At 34.2% G+C, this 21,396-nt stretch overlaps 1 protein-coding gene across 1 annotated transcript; it reads left to right on the top strand.

The window, feature by feature from the left end:
- Window positions 1–17,506: 17,506 nt before the first annotated feature.
- Window positions 17,507–21,197, top strand: LOC120085209 (uncharacterized). The gene is made up of 6 exons (XM_039041101.2): window positions 17,507–17,990; window positions 18,084–18,356; window positions 19,185–19,342; window positions 19,532–19,637; window positions 19,722–19,847; window positions 20,524–21,197. The coding sequence occupies exons 1-6, from the start codon at window positions 17,799–17,801 to the stop codon at window positions 20,659–20,661; spliced, it is 993 nt and encodes a 330-aa protein (XP_038897029.1). The 5' UTR covers window positions 17,507–17,798; the 3' UTR covers window positions 20,662–21,197.
- Window positions 21,198–21,396: the final 199 nt, after the last annotated feature.

Here is a 21,396-nt window from a genome sequence, read left to right as displayed (position 1 = left end):
AGAACCTATGAGCGGAAGCGGATCGTCCAAATCCCATTTCGATTGAAAATAAATATTTACAGTAAAACATTCAAATTATGCATTTTTAGCATGAATTACAACATGTTTGTAACTACAAAACAGGGTTCAAGTGATTATACCTTTGAAGAACTCTTCTTCACGTTAATCCCTCGAACTTTCACGAACATTTCGAACAAGTCTCGAACCAAAAGTGAAGGACACTACCACTTGGTGACCTTGGTATTCTCGGGGTGAGAACCAAGGAGTGTTGGGTTCTGGCTATTTTAGTAAGGAGGGAGTTTGTGAGATTGAAGGAGGAAGACAATTGAGGAAGTACAAGATATCACATAGCAAAGTGCTTCAATCGTGTAGTTTCTGGAGACTATCATATAGGCTCTTAATTTCGTGTAGAAAACTTAGGAAGAAGAAGAAGAAAATTGTTTTTCTTTTTATTCCTTTTTCCATAAAAAACCACTAACGTCCCACTAAGGTGGTTAGAGAGAAAAAGGGATTAATTATCTAAATAATTAATAATATAAATAAATATGGTAACCAAGATTAATTATCTAAATAATTAATAATATAAATAAATATGATAACCAACTTATCATATTATATTTATAACCTACAGTTTTAATATTGCATCATATACAATATAAACTATAGTTCTTTTTCTTTATTTTATGGCATTTAATATAAATCATGTTTATATTAAATTTGACAACAATGAATCTTATTCATAGAAAATATATTTGAATCATATTCAAATATTTTTTCCTCCAATTAAACTATAATGTATTAAATACATTATGTCAATTATATCATATATAATTGAATCAATTTAAGTATATCATTAAATTCCCTCTTATTAATTTGAACATTTCAAATTAACCCAAAAACTGATTCTCAACTAAATCCTTTTGAGCTACCAAGGGGACCTTATGGACTTATAGCTTGAAAATTTAATGCTACGTGAATAATTAATTAAACTCTTTAATTACATTATCCACCATCCAACTGTCGGGCACTCTACTCAAGACCGACAGCTGCACTCTTTGCACTGCAGATATATTTTTGTGTCCATTGGATATAACCAATCAACAGTATGATGGCCCTTCACAAATTGCTCGTAAGTACAGCTGGGCCAAATTACCGTTTTGTCCCTGTAGTTACATCTAATTCTTTAAGTACCACTGATCCTTCTAATGAACAATAGATCATAGTTCCACTATGACTAAACCCCTCTCGGGCCAAGAAAGGGTATGGCATCACATTGTTCAAAACCCAGAATCAGTCATTAAGGGAGCAATTTATCTACTTACCCCTGCCTCGGGGAAGAAGTGAATTCCACCTTGTGTAGCTGAGTTCCCAACTCCCAATCAAATGAATCCCCAAAATGGTAGGCTTGTTAAGTCGACGATCTGACCACTCTCACCTATGAAAATCAAAGGAACGCCCTCATAGGAAGGAGTTCACAACTAACTCAGAATTAAGGTCATGTTACCTATGGTCATCTTAGTGAAATGAAAGTCTCTATTATGAATGACATTATATAATGAGACTAAACACTTTGTGGTCTGGTCTTATACAAACTCCTTTGTATCGAATATCCTCAATCGCATGTCTAATACATGAATGATCAGGATCAGATCATTTGTAGCACTTTACAACATTTATAATACTTACAAAGCGGGCCATACTCGCAGTGTCACCAGGATAAGGTACCCAGCCTTATCCATATACTACAAACCATTTAAGTTATCACTTAAACATGATCCACCTGTATGTCTCCACATACATGTTTAAGTTACAACGATAACTATGGATGTTAATTTATTGGTTTGTGGTTAATGCAACTAAAATATCATATATTTCATAGACAAAGTGAATAAAATATCAAATATTATTAATCATATAAACGTTTGTTCATACAAGGTTTATAAACTATAAGACCCTACAAGATTTAAAACATCAACCCCAATAATCTCCCACTTGTTCTAAAGCTAGTGAGGTGTACAAGATAATCAAACTAGAGCATAACACAGCCAGTACAAGATCTCCCACTTGCCGTAGTCCAGTCGTGGTCTGTCCCATAGATCCATACTCTGCAGGTGACCCTAAAACATGTAGCCGTGAGGGCCTTCGTAAACATATCAGCAACGTTGTGCTACGAAGCTATCTTCGTGACAATGAGGTCCCCTTGATGCACAATCTCTCGAATGAGATGATACTTTCGCTCTATATACTTATGCGCTTATGACTCCAGGCTCATGGAAATTAGCCACAACACCACCATTATCACAATAAAATGTAATAGGCTTTGACATGTCTGGAACAACTTCTAGATCAGCCAGGAATTTCCTAAGCCAAACGGCCTCCTTAGCAGCTTCACAAGTCGCTACATACTCAGCCTCCATGGTGGAGTCTGCGATACACCCCTGCTTGGTGCTTCGCCATACTACAGCCCCTCCGTTAAGAGTGAACACTAATTCTGAAGTGGATTTTCGAGAATCCCTATCAATCTGAAAATCAGAGTCCGTGTATCTTATAAGGATCAAATCCTTATAACCATACACAAGCATGTAGTCCATCGTTCTCCATAGATACTTGAAGATGTTCTTAACGGCTGTCCAGTGATCATATCCTGGATTAGATTGATGTCTATTTACTATCCCCACTTCATAGCAGATGTCAGATATAGAACATAACATCGCATACATCAAACTGCCTACGGTAGATGCATAGGGGACCCACCTCATTTCCTCAAACTCTTGAGGTGTCTTAGGACACTGTTTTTTAAATAAAGTAACTCTATGCCTGAAAGGAAAAATGCCTCTCTTGGAATTCTGTATCGAATACTTGATCAACATCTTGTCAATATACGATGCCTGAAACAGTGCTAGCATTTTGTTCTTTCGATCTCAAAAGATCTGAATACCAAGAACAAACTGAGCCTCTTCCAAATCTTTCATTTGGAATTGGGTCGCTAACCAATTCTTAACTGTAGTCAGTAAACCTACATCATTCCCAATGAGTAGGATATCATCTACATATAACACTAGGAAAACTACTGAACTGTTGATGATCTTCTTGTAGACACAAGGCTTATCAACGTTCTGATCAAAGCCATAAGATTTGATCGCAGCATCAAATATTATATTCCAAGATCAAGATGCCTGTTTTAGTCTATAAATGGACCAATTAAGCTTGCAAATCTTTTGCTCTTGACCTTGGATTATGAATCCCTTAGGTTGCACCATATAAATGGTTTCCTCAAGATTGCCATTTAAAAAAGCAATCTTGACATCTATTTTCCATATCTCATAGTCATAATATGAGGCAATGGATAGGAGCATTCAAATAGACTTTAGCATGGCAACATGCGAGAAAGTCTCTTCATACTCGACTCCCTCTACCTGGGTATATAACCCTTTGCCACCAGTCTAGCCTTAAAAGTTTGCACCTTCATATCAGCACCCTATTTCCTCTTGTAGATCCATTTACAACCTATAGGTTTAACTCGTCCAGATTGATCTACAAGATCCCAAACTGAATTGAAGTACATAGACTCCATTTCGAGATCCATGGCTCTGATCCATTCATTTCTGTCAACATCCTCCATTTCCTTCTTATAAGACAATGGACCCTCAACCTTGCCATCAACTACCATAGCTAGGATTTCAGTTAAACCCATATAACGAATAGATGGGTTCACAACTCTCCCACTACATCGGGATTCCCTTAACACTTGAGGTGGATTTGACCTACTAGATGAACCTACTTCAACAACTCTTGTTGAGGTAATAGGATCTTCAACAACTCTTGTTGAAGATCCAGTAGTTTCTTTGGAAAGCTTATTCAACATGATTTTGCTTCTAGATCTGTGCTCTCTTATATGATCCTCCTCAAGAAAAGTAGCATTTGTCAATACAAACACTTTGTTTTCTTTATGATTATAAAAATAACCTCCTCTCATTCCCTTGGGGTAGCCTACAAATAGGCATAACCTTGAACGTGGTTCCAATTTCTTAGGATTGGCCTCAAGCACATGTGTTGGGTAACCCCAGATTCTAAAATGATGTAAACTAGTTTTACGACCATTCTATAACTCTAAAGGTATTCTAGCAACACTCTTGGAGGGAGCATAGTTTAAGATATAAGTTGCAGTCTCTACATAACCCCAAAACGAGTCAGGTAAGGAAGCGTAACTCATCATAGACCAAACCATGTCCAATAGAGTTCAATTTCTCCTCTCTGATACACCATTCTGCTGAGGTGATCCAGGTACTGAGAGTTGGGAAACTATTCCATGTTCTATCATATAGGTCTGGAAATCCAAAAACTCTCCACCTCGATCATATCAAAGCGTTTTAATCATTCTATTTAATGCGTTTTCAACTTCAGCCTTAAACTCTTTGAACTTTTCAAAGGATTCAGACTTATGTTGCATTAAATAAACGTACCCATATCTTGAATAACCATCAGTGAAAGTGATGAAATATTCATAACCTCCCCTAGCTCTTACATTCATCAGACCACAAAAGTCTGAATGCACTAGCTCTAGAGGTACTTTGGCCCTATGACCTTTTCCAGTAAAAGGCCTTTTAGTCATTTTTCCTTCTAGGCATGATTCACATACAGGTAAAGAATTTTCTTCTAAGTCGCTTAGAAGTCCATTCTTCACCAACATCTCAATCCTATTGAGATTAATGTGTCCTAATCTTAGGTTCCAAAGTTGGACGTTTTCTTTAGGAGAAATTTTAAGTCTTTTATTTTGAGTTACGACAGTTTTAAACATCTTTATGTTATGGCTAAGTATAAGTGATGCGATGAACTCATTCATGCTGTGATAAGAAATGCGATAATTATAAGTTAAAGTGTTATGTTAAGCTCAAAAGGAAGCTAATGATATTAACCAAGGGACCTCTTCTTATTACAGGGAAAAGTAAGTGAGAGAGGCTTACATACTCCTTAGATAAGTAGCTTATGACAGTGAGTGACAAGTTTTTACAATGTTTTCCAATGCTAGTTTTTATAAATGAATTTCAATGCATGGGCAGTTCAAATGAAGTTTTATATCACGATTTTCTCAACGAATGCCTTAAAATGAATGTTGATCACATGATCCATGTTTTAAAATGATGAAGTTATTTATGAGTTCCCATGTTTTATAAGCATACTTTATGTTACAAGGCACTATGCAATGATATACAATTTATGAAGTATGATTAGCTCAAATGAGTATTCTGTTTTTTGTTCATTAAATGTTTTCAATGTTTGCGCCTTGTATGAACTCTACTCCAATGTTAGTACCGAAGGTATGGTAAGGTACCCATATTTAAGTTATGTTAGGGATCCTTCACTCCAAAGATATGGTAAGGTGGTCAGTGAAGGATCCACATTGAAGGGATCTTTGAGTAGAAACGGATCTCCAAATCCCAATTCTTTTACATAACATAATTTTTTACAAAGACGAAAAACAATTATGCATTTAACACAAAAAATATAGCATGCTTATGAAAAAGAAAGAAATAGATTAGGTTTCATAAACCCTTACCTTTGAAGATGATCTTCAATGAATCCTTCGAACACCACCACGAACGGCGACCTCAGTATCCTCAGGTAGAGAACCCAAGAGGAGTGAGTGCTCTGGCTATTTTGGAAGTTTGGGGGAAGGAGAGGAATAATTGAGAGGAAGAGAGAAGGCAAAAAAAAAAAAAAATCACACACTTACGTGAAAGTGGGGAGAGAAAAAGGGGATGGAGTTGTAACTCCCTCCCATTAATAATTAAATATAAATAAAATATATTTAATTAAATAAATAAATACTAATATGGTAACTACCTTATCATATAATATATATTAAAGTATATGTTATATCAAATATAACATATAACCTATAGTTTTAATATTTTATCATATGCAATATAATATATAGTTTCTTTTCTCTCAATAATGACATTTAATATAAATCACATTTAATATAAATTTAATAATATGAATCCACTTCATATAATTAATATTTGAATCATATTCAAATACTTATTTATTTCTCAAATAAACTTTATATTATAATGTATCAAATACATTATAACAATTATATCATATATAATTAATTCCCTCGATTAATTTGAACAATTCAAATTAATCTAAAAACTGTTCTCATTAAATACCGTTGAGCTACTGATAGCTTGTAGAAATACAAGCTATTGTAGCCTTTTACTTAGAATTGTGAGAGTTGATGAGCAGAATAGCGTTGATAATACTAAGGATTCATGTAGAAAAATGAGCTTGCGTTGATCAGCACTGAAAATCCCTACTAACCCTATATCATGTGTTATTCTGCGTCAAAATGTCTATTTTTGTAGCTATTGCAGGAATCGATTACATGTGTTGATCCCAGACCATCATAAAGTTGATCACATGCATTGATCTTCATGAAGACCAGTTTGTCGCATGGAATGCTACAACTACAGTGATAACCGTAATAGAAGGTTGATCGCAGGGCGGGTGGAATGCATTGATACTTCAAAAAAAAAAAAAACAATCATGAACACATACCCTTGGAGTATAAAAAAGATAAGATGATGCTGACATTTCACCTACTGCGTCAGAAGTGGCAATGATTCAAAGCGAGATTACCAATGTTGTCAGCGATTAAGCTCTATAAATAGAGCTTTAGAGCCCAATTTCAAAGCATCCGAGTCTCGGCCTTGGGCGCATTCTTGTGATCATGATGAGATTATGAGCAAGACATTCTTTGAGATTTCTTCACTTTCAAAACCCTTTCTAAGTGACCACCAAAGCTTTGCTGGAGATAGAGCTCAAGAGAGACTACTCCACCACCCATCCATGGCACCACCGGCAGCCTTGACGTACATTTTATGGAAGCAAGAGATTGCCTATATCTAGCCCTCTACCTCTCTTTTTATCTCTTTATTATATTACATTTTGGCTTAAGACATTAATACATTTTGTAATTGATGCATCTCTTTGGTTCCTTCAACACCATCTTCATCTACTTTATCATCTTTTACTTTCATCCCAATTAGTTAAGTGTTGATTGCAAGAGTTATCGCATACTCAATCATGCGGCATAGAGATATGACGCATTTAGCAAACCACCAAGAGGTGTGCGTTGCCGAACATAGTGAGTCAATCCTCTTTGCTTAATGCGAGGCTAATTCAATGCTTGTCTATGAGCTGAGTAGCTAAAACCAACTACCCGAGAGGGTAAGTAGTGAAACTTACTAAACAAACTAAACAGTGTTCATAGAGATAGGATAATCTTATGCTCAACGCAACCATGCGTTATAGAGATATAAGCATGTGGTTGACCAACGAGAGGTGTGCAATGCGTTAGTGTGGCAAGTTGGGATTATCCTTGCGACCAAACTTAATGATTTAGTGAATTCATCCCCTCCACAATTCTATTTCTCCATGCATCTTATTATACGTTAACATATGTCGCATCTCTACCAATTCTCATAGTCAAACTTCCATTGCTCAGTCTGTTTAGTTAGGAGTAGGAGTACTGCATAGCAATTTAACTTCTTTCTTTTTATTTTTCATTCACTGCCTCTTCACAAATATCATTTAGTTACAAGACCCTATGTTCGACCTCGGATCATCCCGAGAAACTTGCGTTCTCGTTATACTTGGTGAGAGAGCAAGAAAACTTGTGACAGGAACGTATGGTCACCGCATACATGATTAACGCATATTGCATACTTTTGGAGTCGTTGTCGGGGACTTCAAAAATTTATTGGTAGGAAAATGTAATCTCTTTTGATATGCGATGATTTCTATGCGTCGATGGTCATGCGTTAAACGGAAGAGTATGCAATATGTGTTAATCATGTATGCGATGACCATGCGTTCCTGTCACAAATTTTCTTGCTCTCTCGCCAAGTATAACGAGAACGCAAGTTTCTCGGGATGATCCAAGGTCGAACATAAGGACTTGTAACTAAATGATGTTTTTGAAGTAATGCGTTTGAGGTGGTGAATAAAAAATAAAAAGAAAGAAGTTAAATTGTTATGTGCTACTCCTACTCCTAACTAAACAGACTGCGCAATGGAAGTTTGACTATGAGAATTGGTAGAGATGCGGCATCTGTTAATGCGTAATAAGATGCATGGAGAAATAGAATTATGGAGGGGATAAATTCACCAAATTATTAAGTATGATTGCACGGGTATTACAGCTCGCCACACTAACACATTGCACACCTCTCGGTGGTCTGTCACATGCTTATATCTCTATAACGGATGGTTACGTTGAGCATAAAATTATTCCTATCTCTAGAAGCACTGCTTACTTTGCTTAGTGAGTTCCACTACTTACCTTCTCGGGCAGTTGGTTTTAGCTGCTCAGCTCATAAACAAGCATTGCAATAGCCCCGCACTAAGCAAAGAGGATTAACTTACTATACTCTTGCAATGTATACCTCTCGGTGGTTTGCTACATGCATCCATATCTCTATGCCGCATGATTGAGTATGTGATAACTCTTGCAATCAACACTTAACTAATTGCGATGAAAGTAAAAGATGATAAAGTAGAAGAAGAAGATGAAGATGGTGTTGAAGGAACTAAAGAGATGCATTGATTACAAAATGTATTAATATCTTAAGCCAAAATGTAATACAATACAAAGATAAGAAGAAAGGTGGAGGGCTAGATGTAGGCAATCTCTTGCTTCCATCAGATGTACGTCAAGGTTGTCGATGATGCCATGGATGGGTGGTGGAGTAGTCTCTCTCGAGCTCTATCTCCGACGAAGCTCCGATCGTCACTCGGAAAGAATTGTGGAAGTGAAGAACTCTCAAAGAATGTCTTGCTCACGCTCTTATCTATGATCACAAGAATCCGCCCAAGGCAAAGACTCGGATGCTTTGAATTTGGGCTCCAATGCTCTATTTATAGAACTTAAACGCTGACAACATTGGTAATCCCGCTCTAAATCACTGCCACTTCTGACGTGGTAGGTGAAATGTCAGCATCATCTTATCTTTTTTATACTCCCAAGTTATGCGTTCATGATTATTTCTTCTAAAGTATCAACGCATTTCACTCGCCTTGCGATCGACCTTCTATCACGGTTATCACTGTAGTTGCAGCATTCCATGCGGCGAACTGGTCTTCATGAAGATCAATGCATGCGATCAACTTTGTGATGGTCTGGGATCAACACATGCAATCGATTCCTGCAATAGCTACAAAAATAGACACTTTGACACAGAATAACGCATGATATAGGGTTTGCGGGGATTTTCAATGTTGATCAACGCAAGCTCATTTTTCCACATGAATCCTTAGTATTATCAACTCATGTTCTGCTCATCAACTCTCATAATTCTAAGTAAAAGACTACAATAGCTTGTATTTCTACAAGCTATCACACCCCAAAATTTAGAATTATGCTTGTCGTCAAGCATGTCTTATACTAAGGAAATTCAAAACTTGCCCTCTGACTCTTCCCTTGCATTGACCAGCTTTTTAGAATATAATTCACTTGCACCTCTAACCTTGGCAGCGACACTCTCCTAAAAACTTAGCTACTTCTTATAAGAGATATTTTCTAAGTTTAATTATGGCAAGCCTCCGCTCAAAACTTCTTACTCATTGCAGACAACTTTGTGTTTAGCTTTTTACAATGCAGTCATTTAAAACGATTCAAAGCTTTGTGACTTATTATTGGATTGAAGCGTTGAATCTGGTTACGCTCTTCGTTTTGGCTTGCCCCACAGGTGTCATGTAGGCATCCAACTTTGGTTGCATGCCATATTCAACTCAACTCTTGTCTTAGTTAAATTTAGTTTGTGCCAGACAGAGGAGTTATTATCATGTGTTGATTCTGGTCACCTACTTTCGTTTTGGCTTACCTGCATGGATGTCATGCGAAGTATCCAACTACGGGTACGTACCTTTCACAACTTTAACTCATATCAGCTTGGGTTTCCCCTTTGCACTAATAGTGGAGTTTTATTATAATATTTTTTTTAATAATCATCGTAATGTTTAAAAATGGACACACTTTCCTAGACCATTCCCACCCCCAAATTTAGAGAGTGGCAGGGTCCTTGCCAAAAAGCTAAAAACAAACTCGTTCAGAAATGTAGTAAAAGAGGTTTAAGCAGAGGTCTGCACATAATAAAACGTAAGACTATCAAACTTTGAAGAAGCTACTAAAACGAGATAAGCCATGCAACATTTAGTAAGTGGATGTAGTGACCTTACATAAGTATCATCATGGATTCTATTTTATCAACGCAAAAGAAGGCAAACAGGCCAAAGATAATTTCAAAAGAATAACACAGAAAATATAACAAGAAAAGAAAGATGTGAGCAGAGTATCGATTGCATTAATAACTTAAAAATCATGCAGAGGAAATAGCCATGTGTTGAATGATGGAGAGGATTCTTCTTTCGAAACAATACACCAAGAGGAAATTATTGTCGCACCCAAAAGGAGTGAATGCAACACCACATCCATGAAAAGCAGCCACAAATCCAAAACGACAATAATCAAATAAATAAACTAAAGAAGTTAACTAGGATAGAAAAGTAAAGATAGAGTAGAAGACGTCCCTGGAGAGATTGGAGTGAATTCACCGCAAGGACTCTTCCATGCAGGAGATTGAACTCGATTGTTTAGGTCAAGGAACTCGTTGTCCCGACCACCAGAGCTTCTAGTATTCTTTGGTTGCATGGCAGTTACCACGTTCCTAAGACTGCTTCCAGCTCATGCGATAGATAACCTTTCAATCTCAGGGTCAATATTGAATTCTGGTGCATCACCTTCACTCAAATATCATTTGCAACTTGGTCGCACAAGCCACAATACGCCTAAGACCAAAAGGGGGCCTGCGAAAATACAAAACCAATTATTTATCATTCGTTAACTATCGGACACTCCAACGGTAGCTTGACCTCATGAACCTGTAACTTAAAGCTCCAACAGTACGTGAATGATTAATTAAACTTTTTAATTAAATTATTTACCATTCGTTAACTGTCAGACACTCCACTAAAGATCAACAGTTGCACTCTTCGTACTACAGATATATTTCTATGTCCATTGGATATAACCAATCAACAGTACGATGACCCTTCACAAATTGCTCGTAAGTACAACTGGACCAAAATTACCATTTTGCCCCTGTAGTTACATCTAACTCCTTACGTACCACTGATCCCTTTAATGAACAATAAATCATAGTCCAATTATGACCAAATCCCTCTCGGGCCAGGAGAGGGTGTGGTACTACATTGTTCAAGCCTTGGAATTAGCCCTTAAGAGAGTAACTTATCTATTTGCCCCGACACAGGGGAAGGAGTGAATTCCTTCTTGTGTAGCTGTGCTCCCAACTCCCCAATCAGACGAATCCCCAAAATTGTAGACTTGTTGAGTCGGCGATCTGGTCACTCTCATCCATACAAATCAAAGAACCACCCTCATAGGCAGAAGGAGTTCACAATTCACTCAGGATTCAAGTCATGTTACTTATGGTCATCTTGGTGAAATGTAAGTCTCTATTATGAATGATGTTATATAATGAGACTAAATATTTTGTGGTCCGATCTTATACAAACTCCTTTGTATAGAATATTCCCGCTCCTATGTATCCACATGAATGATCAGGATCAAATCATTTAGAGAACTTTACAACAATTGTAAAATCTACAAAGCAGGCTATACTCGTAGTGTCACCAGGATAAGGTATCCAGTCTTATCCATCTACTACAGACCATTTAGGTTATCACTTAAAACATGATCCACCAGTATGTCTCTAGATACATGTTTAAGCTATAAGATAATCTTGGATGTTACTTTATTAGTTAGTGGTTAATGCAGCTAATTTTAAAATAAAACATCAAATATTTTATTACACAAATAAAAATTTTGTACATTACAATTACAAACCATAGGACCTACGAGATTTAGGGCATCAACCTCAATAGTCATGACCCAATCTAACTCTACGTGCATGTATGACTTATGTTATTGAAATCGATGAGATCGAGCAAAAGGGCTTTCTCTCAACTTAGGCTGGAAGGTGATTGAGCAAAAGATCTTACTCTCCAGTCTAGGCTAACGTAGGAGGGATTGAGCAAAAGGGCTCTCCCTCATGTTCAGATAGTGAAGTAGTGGCATTTTACAGTATGATACTGATAAGCTTTATTTCAGGGTTTTTATTTGATATGATCTTATGTTTTCTAGTTATATTTTCTAAACCCTAATTATGATCATGTAAATGTTTATGAGCATGTTCATGTTACTTATGAACGAAAATAGGTTTTCCTAAATATTCAATCACTGAGTATTTCAAGCTCACGTGTTTAAATGTTTTCCCCCCAGTAGCGGTCGACTTCTCTAAGTCAAGTAGATCTTCCAGTTAGTCATTGAACAAGATTTCTCGAAAAACTTGAGGACTAGGTGGTCCACTATATTGTTCAACCCTGGTTTTGTCTGTATATGTCATGTGGATTCAAGGTAGAGTTGTGTCAAGGATTGCAAGCTCAAACGTTTTATATCGTTATGTCTGTTATGTAAATAAATGTGAATTTCCCTACGCTGTAGCACCTAAGTTAAAATTGGTGTTGAAGTTATGCATACATTGAGTATAAGTTTTAAACTGTATATCGGGTTAACATGTGCTCAGGAAAAAGGAATACAATAGTATGTTGGCAGTAGTTGTCATAAGAGGATTGACAATTACTGTCTTCACATATCTTCTCGGAATAAAAGGATAATCTGGGGAGGAGTGTGACAAGTAATGCACAGGCTTTGAAAATAGCAGGGCATCGATACTGCTACAAGTATGGGCCTATGACAGGTTTAACATTGTAGCACCTCAAGTTCAGTTGCAGGCCCTGGATCATTGTCCACTTAGTGTCAGGTATTATTTTATGTATATATTTATTCTGTTATCATTTTAGCACCATTGCTAGCCAGATCATCATCCAGAAGTTCAGTTACAGGCTCTAAATCACCGTTTATAGATCGTGTGTTGAGACAGTTCGGTCTACAACAAACAATACCGTTGTTGTGGCAAACCCTTCCAACACTACACCAGATTGATTTCAAAGGTAAGCACGACCAAGATCAACGTCGAATTCATGTAGAATATGTATCATTCTAGTGTGCATGTCATGATCGTTATGCACAAAGAGAAGTAACAAATGGGCCAGCTATATCAGATGACTACTTTTCCTAGTACGATTCAATCACGAGACAATTTGTCACACCTGACGACGCTTACTATTACTACATGGTAAGAGTTTTATTATCTTACGTTTTTGAAATGTATGATTTGAACAATATTTAGTATTAATTTTTTCTCATCATAAGGAATAATTTTGCTCAAGATGTACACCAGTATTTAGTACAACACAATTTACCAGAGTTGAGTTCAATATATGATAAAAACTTGGTAAATGTAGAACTATTAAGCAAACAAGACGACTCAATGTTTCTAACACTGATGAAGACGTATTTGTTGTAGACAAAAACAACAACAAGGTGAAGCTAATCTAAAGGAACACGAAGACAACCACCATGTGCAAAATTTAAGTGACTTGTAATTCAAATTTTTAGCTTCATGTGAACTTCTATCTTGAAATAAAAGAACTAGTGAAATTACATTTTATCTTGAGACACTAGATCTAATAAATGAGTGTGATATAAAAGAACAAGGAAGAAAAAACAAGGAAGAAAATTGTTAATTAAAAATAAAAATAAAATCTAAATTGAAAAAAAAAATACTTAAATCGTGGAAGAGATCCACGAGTTTGGTCTTCCTTCATAAGTCCACGCATATGTTGACATGGCAGCCATCTACTGCCCATGGTGCGGTAATGACTTGGATTAATAAAAATCGTGTACCTGGTCCCATCCTAGACTACCTTATTTTTGTCGATACTTTTTTCTCCAGTCCTACTTCTATAATTTATTTCTTAACCACTTTACTTTTGAAATTTCTTTTCTATGTACTCTATTTTTGTCATCACTTTCAAAAAGTACATTATGAACTTAAGTTGTTTTAGGCATAGTTTCCATTTAGTCTATAGGTTTAAAGATATTACACTTTTACTCTTTAAGTTTTGAGTTCGGTTTCAATTTAGTCATGGGGTTTAAAAAAGTTATAACTTTTCACATTAGATTTGAGTTTTGTTTCAATTTGGTTCACATGTTTTAAGATTTACACTTTTAATTTTGATTTTTCACTAAATATTCACTTTCAGTATCATTTTTTTTGTCACTTAATTTAAATTATTAACTAAATAAAATTTTGATTTAATTTTGCATCGAGACTTATGTGTATTTGGTAATGTAAAAGTTTTATAACTATTTTTTAATATTCAAATGCATGCTATATTTTTTTAATTTATATAATTAAATTATATTTAAACTATAAAATAAGAGAAAATGTTAGAGATAAAAAATACAATAAACGAGAAACAATAAATGATTATTAAACAAGTTTCTTTTTTTTTTTTTTTAGTTTTTTTTTTCAATAAATAAGAAACAAAAATAGTTACCAACATATTTATGTTTTAGTTCTTAAAAAATGAGAAACAAAACATAGGAAACGAGAAACAATAACATTATCAAAAGGTTCAAAGTGAATAAAACTTGAAATAACACCGGCTGAGTGACTTCATTAGCAAGTAATCCTAAAATGGAAAAAAAAAATACAAAACAAACTTCATTAGCAAGTAAAATATAATTTTTAAACATCATGATACTAACCTAACATTGGACAGAGATTTGTAGAATAATTTATTGAAATAACTTTATTAAAAGTTTAAAACAAATATGCAAGTGCAGTTACACAACAAAACAGGAGCCATCCTTTTCGCCGTCCAACGACAATCACTGCTCATCCATCGGGTCGTAACTTGAAAGGGAAGTTGAATTACGACATGTCGTTCTCATCTTTTGGAGGGCTGACTTGGTAAATACGTACAGTGTTTGGAATATAATTAGAGAGAGAGAAAAAGGGACAAGTTTTGGCTTAAAAAAAAATCTCGAAATCATTTAGCTTCCATTTATTGCGTTTTTTGTTTTTGAATTTTAAAAATTAAACATATTTTTCCGAGAAATTCTTATAGTGATTTTCATATTTGATTGAATTTTTAGTCAATTTTAAAAAATAAAAATAAATTTTTAAAAGCTATTTTTTTAATTTTCAAAATTTGACTTGTTTTTTTAAATTATTAATAAAAAATAAATAACAAATAAAGAAATTTAGAGGTAGAAATAAAAAAAATTATATAATTACCAAACGTAACCTTATTTTTCTATAAACACATATTAAAAAATGATGGATTTAAACAATATTAAATATTTTATTTAGTTATTAAGGACAAACTAAATGTTTAGTCTAAGGTGTACAGTTAATAGCTATTTGATTCTTAAAGTTTCATAATATATATTTTAGTTTTTGAAGTTTGAAAAATACTTCTAATGGTTAATTTCACTAGAAAAAATATCATATGACAATTGATGCAAATCCTCAAATTTTAAACTACTAATTAATTGCATCAGATTAAACTTCAAATTAGTAATTGTATATACTTAAACCCTCAACTTCTATAAGCTAATCAATTAAGACTATTTACCGATGATTTACAATTATTTTAGTTGTCAAGATAAGTTAGCTCAATTAACAAAGTAGATTATAATAATATTCCAACTCCATTTAGTAGTATATAAATACATTATAATTATATATAACAAAAATAAACACACAAAGTCTACAACTAAATTGATATGTATTAAAGATCGAGGCTAGTTTAAATTGTTACAAAATTAGAAGCTTAAAAATTAAGAGTGTGTTTGAAAGTGATTTTTGTACGATCAAAGTTATTTTTGTCATTGCTAAAATCATTTGACTTTCAAATACCAATATTTGATAAATGTTGAATTGATTTTAGAAAAAATTTAAATATTTGTAAATTGATTTTTTAATAATTAATTAACAGATGATTATATGTCATTCTATTTATTACTTTTTTTTTTCTCATCTTAGTTATATAATTTTTCAAATATAATGCATCATATTTATTTTTCTTATAATATTTTGATGATTTTAAAATCACCTTTGAAAGATCATTTTTAAGTATACGAAAACTATGATTAATCATGTGGAACAAAATATCAATATGTTTGTATAAAATTTGATAGTACATACTTTTTGTGAAACCATATTTCAATAGTCACGTCTAACCATATAAATACATAGACAAGTAGGACAACTGTTTTTTTTTTTTTAAATATTAAATAAATATAAGACAATAATATAAAAATAACATAAGTGCAGCTTGTAATGATCAACGACATGCGCGTCCAATCATTTGAAGTTTAAATAATATTTATAGTTTAAGATCGTTGAAGGGAAGTTTGTGTTGGGTATCGCCAGAACCAGATGAGTTGACCAAACTAAATTTTAAATAATTTTAAAATTTTGACCCAACTCTCTATTCTATAGTATTTATATTCACCACCCTCTACTTATCTGCCACGTCATGGCCATACAGAAAAATTTATTTCCTTAATATATATATATATAATATTGAAAAGCCTGTCAATTTATATATTACATACATATATACATATATTTTCTCAGTATCGCTGACTAATAATCTAATTATATCTTATGATTTATATTTTATGCATTACATATTAGTCGAGTCGGTTTCATTGAATACAATATATTACAAGAACCATCTCTCTCTTTCAATTTTCAACTTCTTTTTTTTCTTTTTTCTTTTTTCTTTAATTATAAACGGAGTTTTCAAAATTTTAAGTTTATATCTGATAAATCATTCCACTTAAAAAATTTCACTTTCAAATTGTAGAAATGAACGATTGAACTTTCTTAAAAAAAAAAAAAAAAAAATAGTAAACTTATTAACTAGTGAAATATTCATAGAAAATAGTAAACATATTAACTAATAAAATATTCTTGTTTTGAATTTAAAGTACAAATATTATACCTACTCAATTATTAAAAATTGATGGATCAAAATTATTAAAAAAATCAATTATTTGTAGTTTTGGATATTCTAAATTTTACGACCAATCAAATTCTCATATTTTTTCACAATCATTTATTATACACTCATACAAAACAAAATAAATTAAAAGGTTCACAAATTCATTAAAATTTAAAATTTAGTAGAATGAAGTTTAAGTTGACAATATAGATTAACGTAACTCAACAGTAATTGACATATACTATTTGTTTTAAGATCGAAAATTTAAATATTTTCACCTCATATTTATTATACTGAGAAAATAGCCAACACCATAAGTGACTAAATTGAAATAGTAATACTGGCGAGAATTTTGAATATCATTTTGGCTATGTTTTTTTTTTTTTAAAAAAAAATAATGTTATTCACAAAAATTCAAAGAAAAAAAATGAGAAAGGAAAGTTGGGCCGTGTGGGCCGAGGGGCTTGTAACGTCCATAAATCCATATAACTCAAATATTGAGTAAAGGAAGCAGTAATCGTTCGACCCGCCCAAGAACGCGATATGCTCTCATTTCAAAGTGGCGCCATAACGGCTACATCTCGGAGGCCACAAATTTCGATTACGGTAGATTTTGAAATGAGTTGGGGGAACTCTGTCTGAATTCTCTGGTTTCACTTCCGAATTGTTTTTCTTCTTCAAGATTTTCAGATTTCATAGGCATCTCCGTTCGCTTTCCAGTGTCTTTTAATTTCTAGGGTTTTGTGCAATTTGGAATTTTTGAAGCTCGCTAGGGTTTACAGGATTCAGTGATGGATCTTCCTCCGGAAGTTGACAATTATATCAAGGAAACAATAGATCATGCATTAGGTCTCCCTGTGTCAGCGGAGACGTTGGAGTTGAAGCTTCGTGTCTCTCAGGATGCTCAGAGGCGGCTTGGCCATTATTGCGACGTTCTACAGTCCAAAATCAAAGAAAAAGACCAGTTGATTGAGCGCAGTAGGGTTCGTATGTGTTGTTGATTTCTCGTTCTTCGTTCTTCTTCGATCCTTTTTCATTTTTTCTCACGATATGGGTTTTTACTTCGTTGTTGATAGGCTGAAGCGACAATGAACGCTCAAGCTCTGAAGAAATTTGTCGATGAGAACCGGAAATTGGCTACTGAGTGCTTTTATCTTTCGAATCAATGTGAGAAATGGGAGAGAGAGTGTTCTTTATATGATCATGACCGAGATGCTTTGATGGAGTTTGGGAACGAGGCGGATCAGCGTGCGAGGGAGGCTGAGAATCGTGTTCATGAATTGGAGGAGGAGGTTAGACGGATATCAGATGAACTGCAGTTCTTTAAACATGAATACGAGATGAAAAGGGTAACTGCATCTCCTCTCATCTGTAGAACTCGTAGTCTTGTTAGTTTTATTTACGCAAATGGAAAAATGAAATAGCATTTTTTGAGATAATTCGTGAGGATTTCACAATTTCTGTAATGGAAAGAAAGTTAAGTGCAACTAATAAGGACATGATATCTGCGGTATCAAACTGGCAATTCGGGTTAAGTAGAAGGGAGGTGTGAGAACTTCCATTCTCTGGGCAGTGTAGTGCAAGATCCTATTTGTGTTATAAAATGCATGTGGGGTGTAGTTGCGTGTGTAAGATTGCATCCTAGATTGTTTGGCTTTGGATATTCACAGGCTTAATTGCCGGGCTTCCATTTTAGGTTGGGTGCTATGCTAAAAGATTTTTTAGCACCTGGGCTATTGTTTGCAATGTTTGTTTCCTTTCTCTGATTGTTTGTTTTTTTTTAGCTGAAGGGTCATCGTCATATAGTATTGATCATGGGACTTAAGTGCTCTAATTAGTGAATTGATGTAAAGTAATTGTTTAAGCTCAATGTTAGATCATTTTTATGGACAAAGAACAATAAAATGTATATAATTAGCCAAAATGTGCATAGGTCAACAGTAATTGGTATGTAAACCTCCCTTGAAATTGGAGGTTCAAATCTCCCCTACCCTTATTTGTTGCACTAAAAATATAAAATGTCGATATCTGGATAAAAATGGTCTTATCTAAAGCTCAAAAAATTACTTTGTAGTCCTTTCATAGAAAATCAACTACTTTGTTGATTACACATTTACTTCAGTCCACAACTGGTTGAAGTTAAAATTGATGAACATGCATGTTTTACAACGATTCAGGTTAATTCATCTGCTGATGGTAGAGATTTGGAGGATAACTTACTTGAGTTGGTTTTACCAACATGTAACTCTAACGATAGAGCTACATCTGCTCATGCATTTTTAGAAACAAGCAGTGATCAAGATTCAAGCCAAAAGCTTATGGAAATGTGGAATTGGTGAGACTTTCTTTTTCTTTTCTTTTTGGTAAACTTTTATTTTCATTATATCATTACACCACTGAAGGTTATGGAACTGAAAAGAACGTAATGGATGGTAGAAGACAAAAAATGCAATTCAATATTAAAGTTCTCAAGGTGTTTGGGTGGGTTCTAACTTTGTTAATCTATGTTGAAATTTTCTCCTAGCTTAAAGCCTTCAACTCAAAAGGCTTTATCACTAGCTGCATACATGAAGGCCGTTGAGAAGGATTGTGATCATCTGAGGGTAAATCTACAAAGAGCTGAAGAAGAGGTACGGGATTGTTGCCTTTTGTATGCTTTAAGAATCCTTATTTGGCCCCAATAGTAGCGTTATTATGCTATGCTAGTTATGCAGGTGAAGTTGTTGTATGAAGAGAATACGCTTCTTGATGAGGAGAATAAGAGGTTGTTGAAACGGTATCGGGAAGATAAAATACAACACTCCGGTGATAAGCAGGCCAACAGTGGATCTGCCGCCAAGGTGAGAATCATCTATATTCTGTGTACTTTTCTGCTGTCTTGTGGAAGTTCAACTTATCTACGACATAGTACTATTTGTTTTCTGTTTTTAAACAGTATTCGATTCTCTTATGATTGTTTCCCCCTTCCTTTCAAATCTATCTTTGAAGCTGTTTCTAAAATCATGGCTAAACTTAACCAGGCCGAGTGGTCAATGAAGGCCATGATTATAATAGAGTTTAGTGGGAATGAGAATCATTAGAGGGAATGATTTCAATTTGTGGTAGAGATATTATGAGTTTTCTTGGCCACAGATATATCATCTGTACATTGTCAAGGGGATTATCTCGTAATATTAGTCGAGATGCATACTACCTCATATAAAAAAATCAGGGCCAAACTTAAATCTAGTTTAGAATCATAGAAAAGAAATAAAGTTCTCATTATTTTTTATATTCATCTGTACATGTGTGCCACACATATATACATTTATGAAACTTGGCTATAATCTGAAGTGTTTTTAAGAAAGTATATTTAAGAAGTGAAAAACTATGAAAAGCTAACCAAAGAAAATATAGAGTTAATTAGATTAGATGTTTAAGCTTAATTTTAAAAAAAAACAAAAGAACAAAAAATGGACTTTTAGTTTTTGTCAAGTGTTTTTATTTGAGATGTGACATATTTGACCTCTTATGCAGTCAAATAAGCGAAAATCATGCCCAAAAATCAGTAGTCCGATTGAAGGGAAGATTATTATTAGTGAAGTTGATTCGGCACGACAACCTCTTTCGCCTTTGCCACATAACTCCCCGGACTCGAGGATGCAAAAGAAGTAGTTGAAACCCAAGAATCACAGGTCATCCCCCTCCATTTTCCTTGTGGCAATTTGTTGCCGGAGTAAAAAAAGCATCTGACCGAGCTAACATAGCAGAATTGGAATACCAGATACTATTGACATATCTTTCACTAGTAAGAACTATGATGTTGAGCTTTTCTAAATGGAAGAGCCTTTCTTTCACTTATGTGTTTTCTTTGCTGCTCAATGTTATCAAGGGACTTCTTACTTTCGTGCCAACTGCCAATCTACCTGAATTCTTGTTGCGCCAAATCATACTTAGGCTTTGGATTTGAATACTGATGTGTAGGTCTTAAAAAAACACTAGATACTCTTTCGGGTAGATCTTGAAAGAAGAAGGTTGGGATGCCAATAAGCCTCCATTATTGAATTCATCTGATTTGATAGTACCTCCTTTTTGGGATGCCAGTGTCAGAGTCACTTAATGAATAAGTCATGTGTAATGTATTTTATCTGTTGGATTATAGGTGGGCATTTTACTAGAGGTTTCTATTGCATTAACTTATTATTGTTTAATTTCTTTGAAGCATATATTTTCTATCGTAGGGTGGATGATTTCAAGTTCCTTTTAGGGAAGTTAGATACATTCTAATTATAACGTAAAAAGGTAGAAAATATTTAGTAAAAGAATGTATTTTACCCTTAAAATTGTCAAAATATATTAAATTTCATCTTGAACTTTCAATTTCATTAGATTTGGTTAAGTATTGCTATT

This window comes from Benincasa hispida, chromosome 9 (genome assembly GCF_027475165.1).
Source record: "Benincasa hispida cultivar pf3 chromosome 9, pf3_genome.v1.1, whole genome shotgun sequence".
NCBI lineage: Eukaryota > Viridiplantae > Streptophyta > Magnoliopsida > Cucurbitales > Cucurbitaceae > Benincasa > Benincasa hispida.
Note: the sequence above shows the minus strand (reverse complement) of the source record. Positions and strands in the feature narration are given on the sequence as shown.

Excerpts from the sequence above, each read along its gene's own strand:
- LOC120085209 (XM_039041101.2), top strand. The coding sequence starts at position 17,799 with ATGGATCTTCCTCCGGAAGTTGACAATTATATCAAGGAAACAATAGAT. Across the intron at positions 18,357-19,184 it reads ATGAATACGAGATGAAAAGG|GTTAATTCATCTGCTGATGG; the intron begins GTAACTGCATCT and ends ACAACGATTCAG. Across the intron at positions 19,343-19,531 it reads CTTATGGAAATGTGGAATTG|CTTAAAGCCTTCAACTCAAA; the intron begins GTGAGACTTTCT and ends ATTTTCTCCTAG.